Genomic DNA, 20,242 nt, shown 5'->3' with positions numbered 1-20,242 from the left:
AGTTGTGCCTCCAATTCTCAGTATAACCAGCATAACCGGAGACACATGCTTTTTGGTAGCTTTTTTTTACAAATGTTCGAATAGAGAGCAGTACTTACTGAGGTGGCATCTCGAGCCGAAGCCGATACATTTCCTCGCCTGCTAGCCTCCTCCAGCACATCCTATCTCGCCTTGCCGGCATCTTCTTTCACTGAGTCAAGCCATCTTATTCTAGGCCTTCCTCATGGCCTCTTTCCCTCAATTTTCTCTTCTGCTGCTTCTTTTATTAGGTCTTGATCTCTTCTCATTACATGGCCATACCACCGTAGTCTTCTTCCTTTGACAGTAGCAAGCTGCAAAGGTATAAGCAGAGGTTAATTCCTGATTGGAAAGGAGTTAGAAGAAATGCAGTGTTTCAGATGTGTGGGAGAATGAAGGAGAGAGCAGCAGTATGAGGAGCTATATTAATGTATTGCACAAGGTGGCTGTAAAATTGAGATTTATTTTTAGAGGTTTAATTCCTGTTTTGTGCAGTGATAGAGTCAGCTCCTGAATGACTTGGCCAGTTTTTCAGGGTGGCAGTTTTCCTGTGTTTTACTGCTAAGCCTGCTGCGATATTCAACTTTAATTTGACAAGCTACACACTGAGGTCAATAGTAATCCTTTTCTCAAACAAATGAAATTTTTATATTACGACTTGGCAGTCGGCAGAACGTAGCCAATCTCTTGTTAAGCAAACTCCTGGCTCTCTAGTGACAACAATCATGGTATCAGGAATCATTTCTTCTTTTATGTTTTGTTCAGCTATTGCTCAAGTCATATAATAAAGTCATCAAACGAATGCTAATTCTCTATTGTTGCCCTGAATTGCAGGAAAGTACAATATCTGAATGTTCTGCCTAAAGAATGGATGTCAAATGTAATAATATCCATAGCTCCAGTCTTAAAATAAAGAGGAATTGTATGCTTTAAAAATATAGGCACTACATCATATTAAATGTAATGTTAAATATACAGGTAATACTATCAACATTTAAGTTGATCAGTTTTGGAAAAGTCTAGATGAGAAAAAAATAAATGTTACTTTTACCTTGTGAGACCTTATATTACATTGTGTAAATGTTTCACTTCTAACTTATTAGGGTTTAAAAACAGAAATGCAAAATATTATATATAAAAAATGCATAAAACACAGTGATAAATTCTGAAATTGTGGACCTGTATTATGAAAAAGCATATACCCTATTGCTAAAAATAGATGTAACTTTCCCGCTTTTCTATTTTTATCCAAGGAATAATGACCCCTAACCCTGTGTTCACTCTGTGCTGTGTAAATATTGAGCCCTTTTACTTAAAGTTTTTGGTGGCATTAAATGTGAGTTCCCTTATTTTTTGTCAAAGAAATTGCAGCAAAGATCTCTAGCTGCAAGGATGTACTGTATACTATTGTTTTTTAAACAAAGTTGGAAAATAACACAAAACTACATAGTGACACTGAGTTTGTGTATTGAATCTGTTTTTGTTACATTGCAGTTAAATTTGATATTGAAATTGATAAATACTGTCAGGCTTAGGACAGAATTTCATTTCATGTTGCTACAAATGAAAATGGCCACTTTATTCCATATACGTTATATATGGCCACTATAAAAACATACCTGTATATATTTGCCACATAAGTAGTTAGCAAATGATATGAAGAGGTGACACAAGAAGTGGGGATAGCTGGGCTGGTTTGGGAAATTATCCAGATAGGTAGCAGCTTAGCTCAGTTTATAATGGCATTACAGCTGCTTCAAAGAGATAGAGGAGAATAGTAAACCACTAAAGCACAATATAGTGTTGAATGCTCAGAGCTGATTCTGCTACATCTTACCAATAGAAATCCTACAAAAGCTCATTTCCTACCATGCCATTGTCCTTATTCTTCAGTTCTGTATTCCTTTGTGCCTTAATAGCATTTCTTCGAGTACTTAATAATGTACATTATCCATGTTGTGTTTTTGTTGTTCCACAGAGTATGAAGGCTCAGGCTCAGACATGGGGAGGAAGTTCACAAAGTGTGGTACTTGCAAATATGGAGCGGAGTGTGATGAAGACTCAGAAGATGTGTGGCAAGTCTTTTTTTTATTGCTTGATATTGAGCTCTGATCTCTTCACAGATAAGAAAGGGAATGCCTTCTTCCAGAAGTTCCTAGTATTTCTCTCCTGGAAGTCCTGACTGAAAGCTTTCTGTGTGGTTCAAAAGACAAGATTCTGAACTGGGCAGAAGATTTTTGGGAATTAACACAGCTCTAAACACCTTCATTGGTACAGATTGAACGTTTCTGTTGAATTTAACTCAATGTCTCGACACTGTAACAGGGCAGCTATCATTGTGGAGCTGGGGCATGAGAAGAAGCATACTAAGGTGTGATGGTTGCTTTAAAGGGTTTTACAAAGGTCTTTGCAAATTGGAGCAATAGCACAGTTGGGTTAGATGCATGCATTTGCACACAGGAACTGCACAGCACGTTGCTGCAGCTGTTGCTCATTAGGCGGTTTCTTTAAATACATTGAGAAAGACAAAGACCCACAGAAAGAACAGACACCTGGTAACATCAGTCTCTGCTTAGAGCTACCGGCTCGAAGGTTAACAGCTGTCTCTTGCGAAGGGTAGCTGGGTTAGGTTAAGACATGGCTGGTTAGGTTAGGAGGTTCAATCCAGTATAGTTGCATCACCTGTCATCCACGTCAAAGAATTAGGACACCAGATGACAGGGAGAGGGGTTTTGACTTACACAATTTAAGTACGCTTAGGTATGAACAGTAGGCATCCCTGAAAACATAAATGTGCTTTCTAAAACAGTGTACTTATTATTTAGTGGTAGGTAGGTTTAGGCTTAAGTCTAGGACTTTTGCTGGAAAAAAATTAAACTGGGGATGATATATGCAATATCATATTGAAGTCAGAATACAAATGAGTCCTATTTTTGCAATAGCATATGCTTAATAGTAGTATTTTTAAAAGCTGTATTATTATTACTTTTTTCCAGTTACTTCAGTTATTTCTTGGAAATATATTCTGGTTTAGGACTTTAAAATGGATAAACATCGATAAACTGCTGTTGGCACTCTTTATGAAGACAGTTATTTTGCAAGGGAAGCTGTAAACACTTTTTTTTCTTTCATTTTCTGTAGTAGTAATTGAGATCATTGAGGTTACTGCTACAACTGGTGGTACAGCAATACCAGTTTGCATAATATCTAGCCTTTGCTGCTAGAAGACCTTAAAGAAAAATAATTTATAACAGCAAAAATGGGCAAAAAGTAATTACCATAGAAACAGATTTTTAAGATGTCTGCATTTTTAAAGCAAGAGTAACATAACTATTCAATGACTTTTAAATTTTATTGCAGACAACCTACAGTATTGCTTTGAAACCCTTAACTTATACTGACTGCTCATTTAAAATATTTGCAATGAGTTTATTATTAGCAATGTGACTATGAACTTAATGAGGTTTTGGAGAACATAATCTCTAAAATCGGGGACTGGACTTGCAAATAGGGAAAAGATGGGAATACAGATAATCTACACCCATTTAAAGTATTAAACAGGGGGAATTTTCTTCCACCTTAAAATTATTTATTGCAAGTTGAGTGAACCTGTATATGATGGAAAAATAGGTTTTCACCATTATTTTCCATTCATTCTACTGGTGACAGACAGAAAAGTAATAACAGGAAAAGATCTATGAGAAAGAATCCATTCTCTCAACTCAGTTATAAGTGCAGTTTCACAGTTTTCACTTGTGTTATCTGGTTCATGTATCATGGTTTAGTCTGAATAATTCCACTGGGTTTACTTTGTCAGTGCTTTTGAAGATTTTGAATACTTGTATTCAGGTCCTTCACAATCCCCTCAAAAGACAAGGTTCAGTTCTTTCATGACGTGCTCAAAATTGGACTGCGATGAATTTGCAAAACTCAATTGTAAAAATCAATTCTAGTCACTAGAGTGCAGGATCAGTGACAGCAGCACCTGTCATCTCACATCCACTTCGAATGCTACTGATCAATAGTGCAGGTTCTATTAATTTTACTGATCCACTACCTATATTCACTCTTCCTGATCTGTAAATAAGACAGAATTCTGATGAAACATGGGAATACCATACACACTTAAGTTTAAAAACTTAATATATTCACGTCCCTGGAAATGTAGCACATCCTTATCTTGACTTTTTAGGACTTTTGAATCCCGCTTAAAAACATTTTTCATTAAGAAGAAAAATTTGCATTTTTATTTCTGTCCCAGATACTTTCACTATGAACACTGTGATTTAATGACTTTTCCTTAAATGGTTTTCGCTTTGGATGCTGTTTAAATAGGAATCTGACTAATACTCCAGAATTAAAATAATATTTACAGCAGGTTTCGAGGACTTACAAAAGTAAGCTTATTTGGTACTTTCTACAGAATCATTTCACTTTCTTTTATTTTGTCCATGTCATAAGACATTCCACAGTAAATTATTAATTACAATTAAAACAGAATATTGACATTTTGTACTTTATTACATAATTAAATATAAAAAAGTATTCAAACAACCGTTCTTTAGGTGTCCTGTTGATTTGGAATAGTGTGTGGTGTATCATGAACAAAATTTTACAATATGCAGATGTTTCTGACTTAAAGGCAATCTCAATCTGACTGTCATCCCTGTCTCATTGATAATATGCAAAACAGAATATTTTATTATAATGCTTTTTTCAGAGGCATTTTCAAGTTTTAATTCAAGAATGTGCCTGCTGACAAGATTGGCATCTGAGAAATAACAAAGGCCTGTCATATCATGTTCATCATGCTCAAATTCACAAGCCAATGAAATAACTATCCACCTTTGCCTTTTGTTTGCACAGGTGCATATGCAACATTGACTGCAGTGGGCACAACGAAAACCCTGTTTGTGCAACTGATGGGAACTCCTACAACAACCCTTGCCTGGTTAGAGAGGCATCTTGTATGAAACAAGAGCAAATAGATGTCAAACATCTAGGGAAATGTCTAGGTAAGATTATGCAAATACTGTACCCTTTTGTGCTATACATATTGTTTTTTTCCGAATTCCCCTGGTAATCTTCCAGACATTTATACTCAATAATATAGTCTTAAAACAATACATTAAAAATGTTTCCAAAGAAGATATCAAAGCTCTTATTTTTCCTGCAAGTGCTGCATTGCCATAGACTGTAACTGAGAATCAGACTTCATTACCCACATCGACACTAAATAACACAGTTTAAAATATTCAGCTTCAAAAAGCTGCCAAGTGGAGAATAAAACATTAATTGCTGGCAATTATCGCTTGGCGTAAACAGCCCAAGATGCAGAACTTTGCCAAAACAACAAGCAAGGAAATGATTAGATTCCTTTGCCACCCTCAGTTGAGCGTGGCTTTGTGATTTGTAATCAGCATATCGGAGACAACGTGGCCACTGTTGTGTGATGCTTAGTTAAATTGCATTTGGAATCAACATTTGCAGGCAAAAATACTAGTTGAACTCGTTTTATTTTTTCCAATTCTTTTGCTGTGTCTGAGCAATAAGGATCTTGTTTTTGATCTGCTGATCTGTTCTTGCTTTTTTTTTAGAGATCATACATGATTGCTTTTCTCCGCATAAAGAGTTTTTGCTGCATCTGTTTTCATGTCATTAGACACTCTGCTTAATGGCAGAGCTGTTTATTGAAAACAGGATTTTTCCTGTTTTCTACATTTTTTTTGTTTAGATTTACTGTTAATGTGATTTTGTTAAAACAAATACAGGAATATTTATGGAGAAGTTTCGTTACAGAGGCCTGGGTAACATCTGAGCACATTTTAAAAGTCATGAGGATGAATATTCCTCAGAAATGAGCAGGCTGTTAATGAATCTGTAGGTTATGTAAGGCCTTTGAATAATTACGCTTTAGAAGATGATAAATTCTGATTGTATATGGATAAAAATATGGAATGAGAAGCTGTCAAAATGTTCTCTCTCCCATAGCATTGTGATTGTATGAGAGCTAATTGATAAATCTGGCCTGCATGCAGTCTTTATATCTGTAATTAGATACTATATACAAAATAAACCAGCATCAGAAGAAGGAGTTATTGTCGAGGTTTCTGCACCCCTGTCTCTTTTCTAAACACAGACTGAGAGTGTATAAATCCCCTCCAGCTTAACAAGGAAAGTGTTGCCAATATCTGCCTGAGGTACCTTTAGAAGGACTTTACATGTGGCATAAATCACAAAGTCATGGATTCTCTTAAGACTGCTTCTAGCTGTAAAACAGAGTTGCATTATACAAGTAAACATCTTCTTTCATCATTAATTGTTCTGTTTAAATATTTCAGTAAAGACACTTATCTTGTTATAATTTGGATTGAATATCTGAAATAACAACTTTCTGTTAATGTAGAGACACCTGAACTGCTCATATTATTTTTACTAAGCAATAAAGTAAAACATTGGTGGTAGTTGCTTGTGCTATATTACTACTACTAATTCGACTGGCTAATGCCTTTATCCAAAGTGACTTATATTTGCATCCATTTATAGAGTGGGTATTTTGCTGGAGCAATTCAACTAAAGTACAATGCTCAGAGCACAACAGTAGTGCCTCACCTTGGATTGGAATACACAGCCTTCTAGTTATAGGTCCAGAAGCGTAACCACTGCTTCACACTGCTGTAGTAATAATTACGGAGTCATTTTATAATTATTATTACATGCAGTTGTATTGTTTACTCATTATGAGTAACACAGAAAAGACCAACACATACAAAAAAGGCAATCAGACAATAATGTAAAAGCGGTGATGGCTACTAACAATGGGACAGACGTCTAGAGGGTGTTTGTAATAGGAAATAATAATCATGATGACAGCAACATACTGTAGTGTTCTTTGATGGTTTTTGCAGTGGCTGGGCAGCATCATCTGCCGTATGTGTGTTTTCCTTTCTTCCATCCCCTTATACACACAGCTCAAATGCAAGCCAGGTGGGCTGAGCCCATCCTTTAACTTAATCTGAAAGATGTACAGTATATTTCAGATTCCTGCAGCAGTGATGGTGCCTCCTCAGCATTGCTGCAGGATGCTGAAGGCATGGTGCTGCCAGAGTTTTTTTTCCTCCCCTAATTGCTTAATGTCGAGTCTCTGTAATAAACAGCCTCTTAAAGGGTATGTTCATGGCTCACAGTTAGCCAGCATATTCACTGCCTGCAGAGATTTCTTTGTTTAATGTCATTCCCATTGGACACGACAATTACACCACCAGTTTGATTAAAATAGGGCTGCTGGTGTCTGCATATTGTCTTGTTATTTTAAAAAGTGGTATTTTATTTTTATCAAACTGCCCATGTACAGTACGTATATGTGTTTCAATATGTATACTGTATATGGTGTTTTCTGCAACAAATATATATATATATTTGTCTGAGACAAAAATATAAAATGTATATAACAATCATCACTGAATTTTTACATTAAGAATTTGCTTTTTTCATCTTGTGCCTTTTCTTTCACTTGCTGCTGCTTAGAGTTAACTTGTTAAAAATATAGGTTTTGCAAATCATTTTCATATTTTAAGTCTTTTTTTTCTCATTTTGAAATTTAACCTTTTCAACCCTGGGATCAAAGGACCAAGTTAATAACATTACAGACAAACAGTATTTGCAGGTTTCTAAAACTTGCAACTATTGCTACATGGAACACAATACCTAGCAAAAGTGACCAAATCTAAAATGTGTGCTTTGTTTTCGTTTTTTTTTCCCATGGAGTAACTTAACATCCATTAAATCACAAAATATGCTGGAGGGTGAGGCGATAGTAATTAAAGTTGATCTGGATATTTGAGTGTAATAATATTGTGTCCATTTGTATTTTAAAATCTACTAAAAAGATAAATCTGTAGTTTATTTTTGCAGAACAGACCTTTTCACTGTTGTTGTTTTTTTGCAGTGGCTTAGCTGACTATAACATACTGTATTTGGCAAAGTGAAATGAAGCCCACACGTTGCTGTTCATCAGTCTACCGAGCCCTGCTGGCGGTGAAACAGTGACCGAGGGGGTCTTTCGTGTTAACAAGAAACAGACTGTGTTCAGAAAAAAATAAGGATTTAGAAGAAAATCATTCTTGGAGCCTTCTGTGATGAAAAAGAAATATACTGTAACTGTCTAAGGTAGCACTTCGGTCCATGGAGACCAATTAGCAACCATAAGTTCAGTCTGTGTACCAACCAAATGGGATTGTGACTTGAACAAAATGTTTGCATAAGTTAAAAGGTTGTATGTTGCATCACTCACTTAGAAACAGTTAATGCTGGGATGGACAGATCATTTCCCTAATATAGCTGTTTAATGCACTGTTCAAGCGGCATATAACTAAAACCTGTGAAAAACTGAAAAACAAAAACCCATACCCAGACCCCTTTTGAATTTATTTTGCATCTTTCAATAAAGTACCTTTAATAGCTTGTCGACATCATATTTGCAAGCAACAGTTTCTTTTACATAATAATTATGCAATTAAAACTGCTATTAGCAGCACACTAGCAAATTCTGACAGTCTGCGTTGCTGGAGTATTAACTGCAGCTGTAAACAGCTGTCGGTGCTCTGTTGATTCTTGTAATCCATTTGAAAACTTGTTATTTAGAAGTGCTAACCACAACCAAGTATTGTTTTCCCCCAGTCGATAGATTTTTGTTTTTTGGTTTTCAGGGGAAATTCCTGTGTGAAAGTAAATGTTTGCTTTTGTCTACTTTTGTCGAAAGCTCAGGGAACAACAGCTATGCAGGTACACCAACACAGAAATATATTGACATTGTAGCTTTGCTCCCAACCATCAGCTTATTGTTGACCTAAGAATCAGTCAGGTTTCAAACATGCTGTTTTGCCTCCCATGGGTGTCACTGGGATTTTGCTGTATAACAATTATTATGGATGTACTCCGAGTTTAACATTTTTTTTTAAATCTGGCTTCAGGTGGTAAATGTCAGAGTTGGTTTGTTTAGGGAAACATGATTATTTTTCAAGTACACATAAGAAAATGATTATGGTACCCTGTGAGTTGTATGTTTTACAAGTAATGCAGTTCAGAGCTGTCTGAAGTATTTAAATACAGTAGTTCTCTTAAAGGGGAACTGCAACACTATTTTTTGTATTCTGGGTTAGAAAGAATCAGCAATGATAAGTGCATTTCAAACCACAATGAAAATAAAATGTACACAATAACATGTAAAACGTCTAATTTACATCACAAAATAGACAAAATTTCCTGGTATATGCACACATTGTTTTGTGATTCGCAATGAGGCAACAAAACTTCTGGTGACGTGTGTGGCTCTAAGACATTGTAAACACGTAGGCTGGTGAATACATTTTTTTAATTCAATTGAAATCTTTCGATTTTACTTGTTAACTCTGCATGCAGATCATGTTGGAACATTTCTGTGGTGAAATGTCTGCTGCACAACCTGTACTTATTTGCTCGTACATCACATTACATTAGTCATTACAGTGACTAGTGAGCAGGAAGGGACGCTCACATCACAGTTCCGTTAGATGTCCTTTCTTTTGATTGGAATTAAATAGAATAGGAGCATGAGCGTGCAAACCTTTTGTGGCAGGCAAAGAGATAAAACTTATTCAATATGTATTGGCTTGTTTGTTGACAAAACCTAAATGTTCTTTTGGACTTGCTGTCTCCAATGTTCCATTTACAGGAACATTATCTTGATTCATGTAAGAGCTCTATTTGATTACTCATCAGATTATCGTAAGTGTCAGAGAGATCTTCTATCCCATGTTCGATGAGTTATAAAAGTCTTCTCATCCTCCCGTAGCTCATTTCGGTGTCTAGTATATACTGTGTGAATGTGACACAGGGACACTTTAGCTTTGCTTCAATGACGTAGTTTCAAAGTCAGTCCATTGATCATATTGTATATACAGTACATATTTACTTCATCCAACTTTGGGTCTTTTTGCTCTGTTTACTTCACTCCCTTACTCATTATGCAAAGGTTGTCATGCACATTGTTTTAAGATAGCTGGATTTTTGTAACGTATTCCCTTCTTGTTTCATATTTAGTTACAGAGCAGACAGTACACTGTAGAAATTTGTTTTTAAAATATAACACGTCTTGATGTTATAGGTAATGCCCTAAATATGGTTTAACTTTTTTTTTTGTAAGGACAAAAAATTGAAAATTATATACACTTGTATAGATAAGATCAACTGTAGGCATACAGTTTTGTTGTGTGAGGTTGCGCATTTGTTGGAAACAAAGCACACATACAGTTAAAAATACCTTTCATTATAGAACTAAATTTGCTACAGCAGCTTTCTCTTCAAATGTACTCTTTCTGCTGCTGCAGAATGGGAAACCATCAGTGGGAAATGAAAAGCCATCAATGCACACAAGTACTATAAACTGTATAAGATTAGAAACATTTATAACATTAAAAACATGCTTCATTTACTGCTCATGGAATTAAAATAAATACAACTTTAAATCTAGTGTCTATTTAGTCTGTGCATGGAATGTGCTTGCTTTACGATATCTACTTCTTTGTTGCTCAACATAGTTGTGGCTCTTACATGGCACATTAAGTCCAAAGCAGAAGAAATATTATGATACATCATGTCGTTTAAAACACTCCCTATGGCAGAATTGCTTTTGTATTTAAATGTCAGAGTACAATTCAAACCCATCAATCCATCTGATCCTCCTTTCTAGCCCGAAAGGTTTATTATATATCTTGAAGGGAACTTTAGTTGCTGCTAGGCTGAAATGACTTTCATTGCAGAGACGTTTGGTCAGTAATGCAGACTGATGAACATCAATGAAAAGCACGAACATATCAAAAGTGTTACTTCAAGATACAGGCATTGAGGAGCAATTTTAGTTAATGTCTCAAGGGAACTTGCCTGATTCTGTGTGCAATAATCTCTTTTGTTTGAATTAACAGTAGGTAGAGTTATAGTTCCTAAAGTTGCATGTTCTCACTCTTAAATATTAAGCAATATTAAGCAAAATATCTGACAATGATTCTGTCTAGTAGGAGGTACTGTAGTTTACTAGCAATTGTGTGGTGCTTTAAAGAGAAAATCCAGTGGATATCCTGGTTTTATGTAGTTCTATAGCCCACTGCCACTGGTCAAAGTAGGGGTAATAGATTGCCTGTTATAACTTGTTAGATGAGTATGTTTATTCACTATGTTCACTGTTATAGGTACTGCCAGGAGGCAATTATTGTATGCGATAGATTCTTAATCCCATTTTTGCCATGTATTGAATCTATAATTTACCACATCTTGCACACAAGTTCTTTATTTGATTGTTTCATTTAGCATTAGCTTGTGTATTTAAAAAATGGTCCTTACTGTATCTGATAGTCAATCGAGAAGATCTCTTCATCAAGGATGAAGATCAAGGATTGGTGGAGATGCTTCTGAGGAGAGAATGTAGTTTAGTGATTGTAAGACTATCAGAAGATAGAGGCAGGGAGTGGAGGCTGCTGTTATTGTGCTTGTAGATTTCAAAGGAAGATGCACTGGGAGACCAGCCTGGCACACTAATGCATGTGTCCCTCCCTGCAGAGTCAGCCCAGCATATTTTTTTTCTGAGCTCAAAGTTCACTTTCAGAGAACCGTGGTGGATCCATGAAAAAATTGAATCCTTTTAACTTTAGAGACAGCCAACAGAAAATCCCGTAGGACATGCTGTTATACTGTATGCCAACACGTTTTCAACACCCTACCTTTTTTTACCATACCAAATTTTTTACACACATAGTTTTTGTGTTTATATTTCATAATGTAAATTTCTAAAGGTGCAAGGTGTGTGGTTATTTTTTCTCTCTTCTGTTCTTCTATTTGTATGTTGCCAATTTCAAGCTGTACTTTTTAATGTATCTAATGGTCGGGGTTGTTGTCTTTATTAAAATTAAGAAAAATAAGCCTTAAATGTTTCCCATTCAACCAGCTGTTCATGTTTATGGAAATTATGAAACCCTGCCAAAATTGGTAGTCTTGGGTAAAATAGAGCTGGACTTCTAATTGAATACAGACTTACAAATTGCATAAGGGTATGCAAATATTGTCCTTATTAATAAACCTCTTCTGTACCTCATGATAAACATGGCCTCCAAGAAGCAACACCCTTCCCAAAGTGTAATCATCTCCACCAGGGCATCCAGTTCAGTATAGTAGTCTGTAAAATACATGTTTGATATGTGCTCGATTGCACATATGTTTAATGTTAAATTTAAATACACCCTAAACTAAAGTATAGATTAGTTAAATATTTAATACCTATATGTTACAGTATGGTGATAATGATGTTATGGTACAGTATATAACCTTGTAAAGATTTGCTGCAGTATGCATTGCATGGCAAAGCATAGTAAATGCAAACTGGAAACTTTGGGACAATGTTCTTTTCAGATTTTCAGAAAGCAATGAATAAAACTGGCACCAAATCAAACCTTACTTAAGAGTGGTGTCCCAAAGCTGGAGCCTCATTATTGCTGTGCAGTATACTGGGTGTATGATTTGCTTCGCTGTAACTTTTCTCCCTTTTTGTGAGTGTCTATCTGGTCTCTTTTCCTTGCTTGATGAAAAGACTGTAAAACATTGCAGCAGCATGTTATCTGACTTGACAAGTCGCTTTATGTATTCAGTACCTTTCTTATGTCTATGGCTTTATATAGGCCAACAACTTGACTGAAATATTTCAGTGCCTTCTGTTAATACACTTTTCCATGAGTGACAAAACCATAAATTTCAAATAAGACTTCTTGAAGAGTAACTGACAGTTTTACACATGTATACAATATCATGGGGAAAATGAACTGAAATGAAATAGAACAAATATAAAATATTGAGGGCGAGAGGGATGGGGCCTTCCATCATTGGAGCATATAAATACGTAACAGTAAGAAAAAATGTTAAAAATGGATGGAAACTGTCATTTTCATATGGATGTCATTCTGTCATTCTCTTTTAGTTATATATTCAGCCTGTGTTTGTTTGTTTAGCAGTGTTACTACTCTATTTATTTTTGTTCTTCAGTTTCTTTAAAACTCACTGGCTTTTTGGAATGTTAGAAACGTCACTGCGGTCAAAGCTAGGACTCATATCATGCTCCATTAAATGAAAGAATCTGTCAATCTTGACACAGCCTGCTTTGCTTCAAAAACATGTCCAGTCATACTTTTTCATTGGTCTTTAGCCAGAAGATTTTCCCCTGTTCCTCAGACAGATGTTTCTGGTTCTGACTGATACTTTTCCTGAATGGATACAGTCACTGAATGATTACATGATTACATAGAATGTCCGATAATGACTTTTAAACGAGCTTCTTCTGCTTTTCAACCCATTGACACTTGGGCCCATTCAATTGTAGATTTTCTAATGACATATTGATCAGCTGATAAAAAAAAGCAAGTGGAGTATTTGTCTTATATATGTTTCTCTGGTCATCAAGGCAACTGGAATAAAATAAGGTAGTAGTTCAGGTGGGTAGCTGCGTCAACATGCGTAGGCTGCAAAGGAACAAGTAATAGGTTTATTCCATGCTGAAAAAAAAGAAGAAAGAGAACACAATGTTTCGGCCGTGGAGCCTTCTTCAGGTGTCAACAGAATGACACCTGAAGTAGCCAACAGAATGACACCTGAAGAAGGCTCCACGGCCGAAACGTTGTGTTCTCTTTCTTCTTTTTTTTCAGCATGGAATAAACCTATTACTTGTTCCTTTGGAATAAAATAATGTTGTCAAATAAGTCCCCCATGCAAGTTCGGTTGAAAGGGGAGAGCTTTTTTGTTGTTTTTAAAGCCATGAACTGGTATTAAATGGTTACAGTGCAGGTAAACTCTGTCTAAACCAATAGCTGTATAGACAGCTGACAGATTGCAAAAACATCCATTAACCAATAATACATTGTAATTATTTTGCAAACTCCAACTCTATCCATTAATTTGCAAAAACTACTTACTGTGTCTAATACAGGGTTATAGTGAACCAGAGCCTAACCCAGCAGACAGTGGCTGCAAGGAAGGGTATATCCTAGATTGGATGCCACAATTTAGATATGCCAATTGCTATAGACAGGATGTCATTGGAAATGTGGGAGGAAACCCTCACAACCAGAAGGAGAATATGCTGCAGACTCCACACAGAATGCACCGCAGCTCTTCCATGCCCATTGTTGTCCGTTGTCAGCAAATTGCTCCGTGTCCCATTATGTTTTTTTCCTCTTCAAGACTATTTTTATAAATTGTTAAGACGTGCATGTTAATTTATTCATGTCTGTCACAAGGACATGCTGGTGCTGTGCTTATTGTTCCCATAGCACAGACAGACCTAAAACTGTGACGTGCTAGAGGTGACCGGCACAGATTATGCACAGCTGTTCACGCATTAAATACACTTAAATATGTGACTGAGAGTGGTCAAAAAGCGGCTCTGATCACACAATCTTAAGTATGACTCGGTGTCCTTGGGATCCTGTCTTCTGCTGTTTATGTTGTGAATTTTTCTGCAGGGAATAAAGTTATGTAGTTAAAATTTAAAAATGTATGACATTTTTTCAGATGTGTTCATTCTTAGAAACTGTGTAACATTTGCTGTTTCTCTTCGGGGAAGGATATTTTGGTGATGTAGAGATAGTTATAGATGATTCCTGTGATCAGAGTTTACAGATTGTCAGGATTCACTGTCTGGTGTTAGCAAGTCAGAAGAGCAAATATGAATACACAAGGAATTTAATTTGCACGTTTATAATAGTCAGCTCCACAAGAGTACCTTTCCATCTGTGCAAGTTGAAGATTGTAGTAGAAGTGACTTAAATCTGTGTTAGTGCAAGGGTCATATTTAAAGGGCTGTTATTTAGCTAACTGTTTTTTAGAACAGTTCCCTACATAATACCTATTATATGTATGCCAATATTGTGACACTTCTGGGGTCAGTCACAGGGATCTTTAAATAGGTGGGTTTCAGGAAACAGACTCAGAGAGATAGCCATTAAGTTAAAACTGTGCTGTTTTATAAACACGGGGAGTTTAAAATGTCCAAACAACAAAAACAAAAAAAGATAAAACCTTAGCTCTTCTTTAAGCTCTGACTACAGATCTTCTCCAGCCACCCACTCTATAAATAGCCGGTTAGCTTAGCTGCTTACTGGCATCAAAACCCCTCTTGTGAAACCAGAAACTCACACTAAGATGTCTACAGGCCTGTTGGTCAGTCGCTTCCTCACTCAGTTCTTCGTATTGAAGGCTCTGCTCTTTTCCTATAGAGCAGAGACTAGAGGTTGCTGGGCCCTAGATGCCTCTGCTTCCTGGTTTTTAACCATCACCAGACCAGTTATCTTTCTCCAGTTTATCTAGTGAGTGATGACAGCAGATCATTTTCCCAACAGAATGTGAAGAACTACAATCTTGCCTTGTGTGTATATACAGTAATTGTATCCATTGTTTTACTTGTTTATTTCTTTGGTGTTTTTCCACTGTGTATTTAAGCGCTTTATTGAATCAATGATTTAGCAATTAAGCAGTTTTGCCAAGAGATAGCTTGTTCTGAAAGACCTTTCAGCTAAAGAAACAATTTAAACATCATTTTCAAATGTCAGCCTTGCTCCTTTTTGTTTCAAGGATCTCTCATGATGAGCCTTATGTTAGACTCTGTTAATTAAAATGTCTGTCACAGTTCTGAAAGTCCTGGTAATTGCTACTGTTCCATTTTCACTACAAATTGGGTCTTCTGGGAGCTAAATCTGTCTGTTTCCCTTTGTCTTATGTTATTGATGCATTTGCAATATGCTCATCAATAAACAATCTTTAAAAGTCTCTACAGATTTAAATATCAAGCCTACATACATTGTAGATCAGATGAAAATAAAACCTGCTATGAAGACCTTGTGAAAACGTCATAGGGTGCATTTTGAAAAAACAAACAAATGCAAGAATAAATGTACAGTAAGTTCTTTGATTCAGTCTAATGCACGGGCTCCAAAGTTAGATGTTGTAATGACAAGGTCTCTTCAAGAATTACATCACAAACTTCCAATCAGTTCAACCTCACTGAGTTTGAACATATACATAAGTAAGTGCATAAAGCAAAGGAAATACTGTACCAAGAAACTATTCAAGATCTTGCACTTTGTCTACCAGAGATTATACATGCTTGAGACTGTAAATACAGTCTTTATTAATGAAGGAACAGGCTTTTATCTGTGAAAATGAACAGTGAGTGGTAAAATCAAGTGATAGTTCAGGCAGGGAACTCACTTTCAACCCATTAAAGATAATTTCTGAACACTTAAAAACAAATTTGTTATGCATTATAGTACAGCTTATTACACACAGTTCCACCTCCTTTATTAATCTCGTTTAGCTCTATCCAGCATGATTTGCCTTGGCCACCTGTTTTGTGGATTTGCCTGAGTGGCAGTTACATTGGCATCCCGGGGTTTACTAATGGGCAAGCTGGACCTTGACAAGCTATTTGGAGGACCAGAGGTCCCATGAAGCATTAGGCCAAAAGCCAAAAAGTGCAAAGTAGCATTGCAATGGGAATGAATGGCATATAACACAGTAATGTTCTACAGTATGTCTGCACTTTTATATACAGCATAACCTAATGTATAAGTCCTTCTGAACACATGGAGGCATCTTTTATTTCTCTGTTTTCGTATTGTAGGTTTATCCCATACTACTTTTGTTTTCTTAATAGTTATTTTTTTCAGGTGTCTTGATACATTAGTTTAAAAACATTTTAAGTCTAACAATTATACAAGTATATGTGTGTCATTTATATGGTCTCTTCTGACAGATCTGGAAAAATACTATGATTGATATGATGAGACAAACAAGTAAAGGATAGTAGGTATATAGAAAGTAATGTATTTTGTTACATAAGCTGAAAGTTGTGATGTAAATACAAAACAAGCTGATACCATAGAAAGCATATTAAAATAGCCTTTAATTCTCCACAAATCACTTACTTCTGTAATCAGTTGGATTTTAATTAATAAATAAAAACCACTTTGCAGTTATAGCACATATATTTACATTTACATGGTTGGCAAGTACTGTACAAGGCAAGTGTTAAATGTTGGTATTTCTTGAAATAAACTGAATACTGTACTGTATATACGTGAATATATATATATATTTATTACCCCATGGTCAGCTGTAACTTTCACAGTAGGCATGATCCAGGAGTAATATCAAATTTAGAAACAGTTTGAAATAACTCACAAATTACGTACAATGGTAATTAACATAAAGGATGTAAAAGTTAAAAAGCTAGAAATGAGAGGAGGTCATCTTATATAGATGTGAGCAATTAATTGATTTATAGTTGAAAGATTGTTTCTGCAAAACAACATATAAACTGAGCCAGCAAGTATTTTGTTCTTCTTTAAATACATTTGTAAGTTTACACTTCTTCAAAAGATATCTTTTGAATGCAGAAATTCAGGCTATTTAAGAAAGAAGTAGATAAAGGTGACAGAAAAAACATGGTATTACAGAAAGATTAATCATTGAGAAGTACAAACAGAGTCAATGACCCTAACTGGATCTGGGTAAAGCAATAAAATAATTGTAAATAGTGTATAACAGCTCTAAAAATTAATCATGTGTTAGAGAATAAAAGTAACCTGAAATTTCAAATGATATGTGATAGTTTGGACCACAAAAGAAGTATGTATCCTTACATAGCCCTTAAGGACATATTTTGTTTTTGATGAAAAATAATTCATTGTAGACCTCTGTGAAGCATCCAAAGGAACATTCAAGAAAAGGTTTACATTTTTACCTTAAAACAAATATTAAGACTGATCTCATCTCTTAAATTCATGTTTGAGTTGATACATTTTTTTTTAAGAGAAAAAAGTTGTGCGAGTGGGCAAGATTAAAAAATGTTTCAAATGTTGTAACTTTTAATAATGTTTTAATTATATGATTTCATTTCTTCTCAGACAAAGACAATAAAGTCCTGCTGGGGAAAAAAGAAGAGGGTGGATCATTTAAGCCTGATATTTTAGGTAAGAAAGACTATTTCCTAAAAAGCTGTCCAAAGCATCAGTCTCTGTCTTGTCTTGCTTTGATTTTCTTTCATAGATCGGGGTCTGTAGTCACAAGGCACACACTGTATTGCTAAGTTTATAGTATTGATTTTTAACAGCAATTCTGTGAATAAGATTTTCTAGTTCATATTTGGATTAGTGTTTTTACAGCCTGGAGAACACATAAAAATTGTTCTGAATCTGGTAATGCTCAAAGAATGCCTGAAGGTAAAGAAGTGTTTTACTGGTTTCTAGCACGCAATAAATGTGAAAAGGAAAATTCTTTTGACCCACAAGACAGACAAGGACATATGGTTACATTGTAATCTGGGATCTACCTTTTATGATCAACCAAATGGAACAGAAAGCCAATTTAGAACGGATGAATACTAAGTCTTTTTGTGACTATCTTTGTTACACGTGAGGGTTAATGTTTGATGTTACATGTTGAATATTAAATACTTTAGCAGGGAATCAGTAGCTCATATCTGAAAATTCCATTACAGTGTCTGTGGATATATTGGTGCTTTTTGTATAGTAAAGAAGACATGCTTTGATATGGGCTACAGTTTATGCTAAATTGTGTGAATAGCAAACAACAAAAGGTAACCATTAGTGTCGGATAACTCCACCCTCCTTGTATATGATGTTTAATGCTAACAGTTGTCCCTGTGTAGTCAGCTAAAGCACAGCTGAAGACCAGTTTGTTTACCACAGTCCTGGGTGGTCCCTCTAGACTGCTACAGATTGGCACACGCTCTCTTCCAGAATTGTTGATTATTCTCCTGTGTCAACATAATTGATCCACTTGCATATTTGTATTCGATTTTTTTTCCTGTACTCTGCAAGATGTACAGCTACAAGTGCCAGGCTCTCTTTTTATGTTTAACAATGATCAGCATTCAGGTGAAGTAAAATGTAGAGGGTTTATTTGGGCCTCAGTCTTCAGATAATATTCATGAAGCCCCAGTTCTTTTAGAGCTGCATCTAGTATTTGGGCTTTCTCCAGGACATACGGTACAGTATGTGTCTGGTTTTCCAGGAATTATAGCATTCTATATATCCTTTCTAAAGCAGTGACATTACATCCTGCAGGAAGCAAGGGCTCTTTATAGATTTTTGAGAAACATTTCACAAAAGTTGATATTATGTTTTGCATTTTTATATATTTGTAATTGTTTTGCAAGTCTTATGTAATATACGTAGTTTACATCATTCTATTGAGATCCATAGATAGGATTCGAGAAAGTGTTTCTTAGGCTTTTGTACTTTGATCACAGCTTAATGTTGCCAAACCTGCTGCATACTGGAGAATCTCAAAAACTAGTTCTGTAGGTTTTCTCTTATATATTTCATATGTCAATATACAGTATGGTGCTCATTTAATATGTTACTGTTTATTGTACTATTTTTTACTTTTTCAGAAGAGGAATAACATTTATAGTAAATATTTTCTGTACCTTCTATGGGAGCTTGTTAGCTAAATAATTAAATATCGTAAAACTTTGATAAGGGCTAATGTTGGAGTACGTTTTGTACTATTTAATTACCTCAAGGATCTCAGACGCTAAAATAAAGAGATACAGTAAATGTTTTTAAATACTGCATTCTGAATAGAAATTATATTCTTATTTAAAGAAGGTCTTAATAATTAGAGAAAATAAACACTTAGGACATTAAGAGACTGGATTGCTAATGGAAAAGTAGCAGTTGCATTATGTAAACGATCAGAAAACAGAAAGGCTGAGGTCATTCAATGCCCTGTTCCATTTATCATCAAGTGGACAGCTGTCGAAATCCATCCTGGTGACATGATGGGGTGGCAGGTCATGAGAGACCTGGTGAAAATCATGACCTGTGGAAACAAGATGCCCGAGGCAGGATCTGATAATGCAACATACTATAGTAATATTGCATGGTCTAGATCAGGGGTCAGCAAACTTTTTAGGGCAAGGGCCACTAAAAAAGTTTTACTAACCTTGCTGGGCCATCTGAGAAAAATCCGATTAACCCACCGACTGGAATAGGTCGCTTTTCTCTGGGTACATCTCCTCCGCGAGCTCTTCCATACACTGCTTAATAAAGTCGCAACATTTTCTTCTCTTGAACAGTTTTTTTGCTGTCCCTGAAGCAACTTTTTCAACTGTTCTAATTTTTCC

General features: G+C 35.6%; 1 protein-coding gene across 1 annotated transcript in view; it reads left to right on the top strand.

The window, feature by feature from the left end:
* tmeff1a (transmembrane protein with EGF-like and two follistatin-like domains 1a) overlaps positions 1 to 20,242 on the top strand; it is an 88,313-nt gene that overhangs the window by 60,095 nt on the left and 7,976 nt on the right. The window contains exons 6-8 of the mRNA XM_088643940.1: positions 1,997 to 2,093; positions 4,885 to 5,033; positions 17,997 to 18,062. Coding sequence (XP_088500066.1) covers positions 1,997 to 2,093; positions 4,885 to 5,033; positions 17,997 to 18,062 — 312 coding nt within the window. The remainder of the gene's footprint in view (positions 1 to 1,996; positions 2,094 to 4,884; positions 5,034 to 17,996; positions 18,063 to 20,242) is intronic.

Source organism: Lepisosteus platostomus, chromosome 8, assembly GCF_059453375.1.
Source record: "Lepisosteus platostomus isolate fLepPlt1 chromosome 8, fLepPlt1.hap1, whole genome shotgun sequence".
NCBI lineage: Eukaryota > Metazoa > Chordata > Actinopteri > Semionotiformes > Lepisosteidae > Lepisosteus > Lepisosteus platostomus.
Note: the sequence above shows the minus strand (reverse complement) of the source record. Positions and strands in the feature narration are given on the sequence as shown.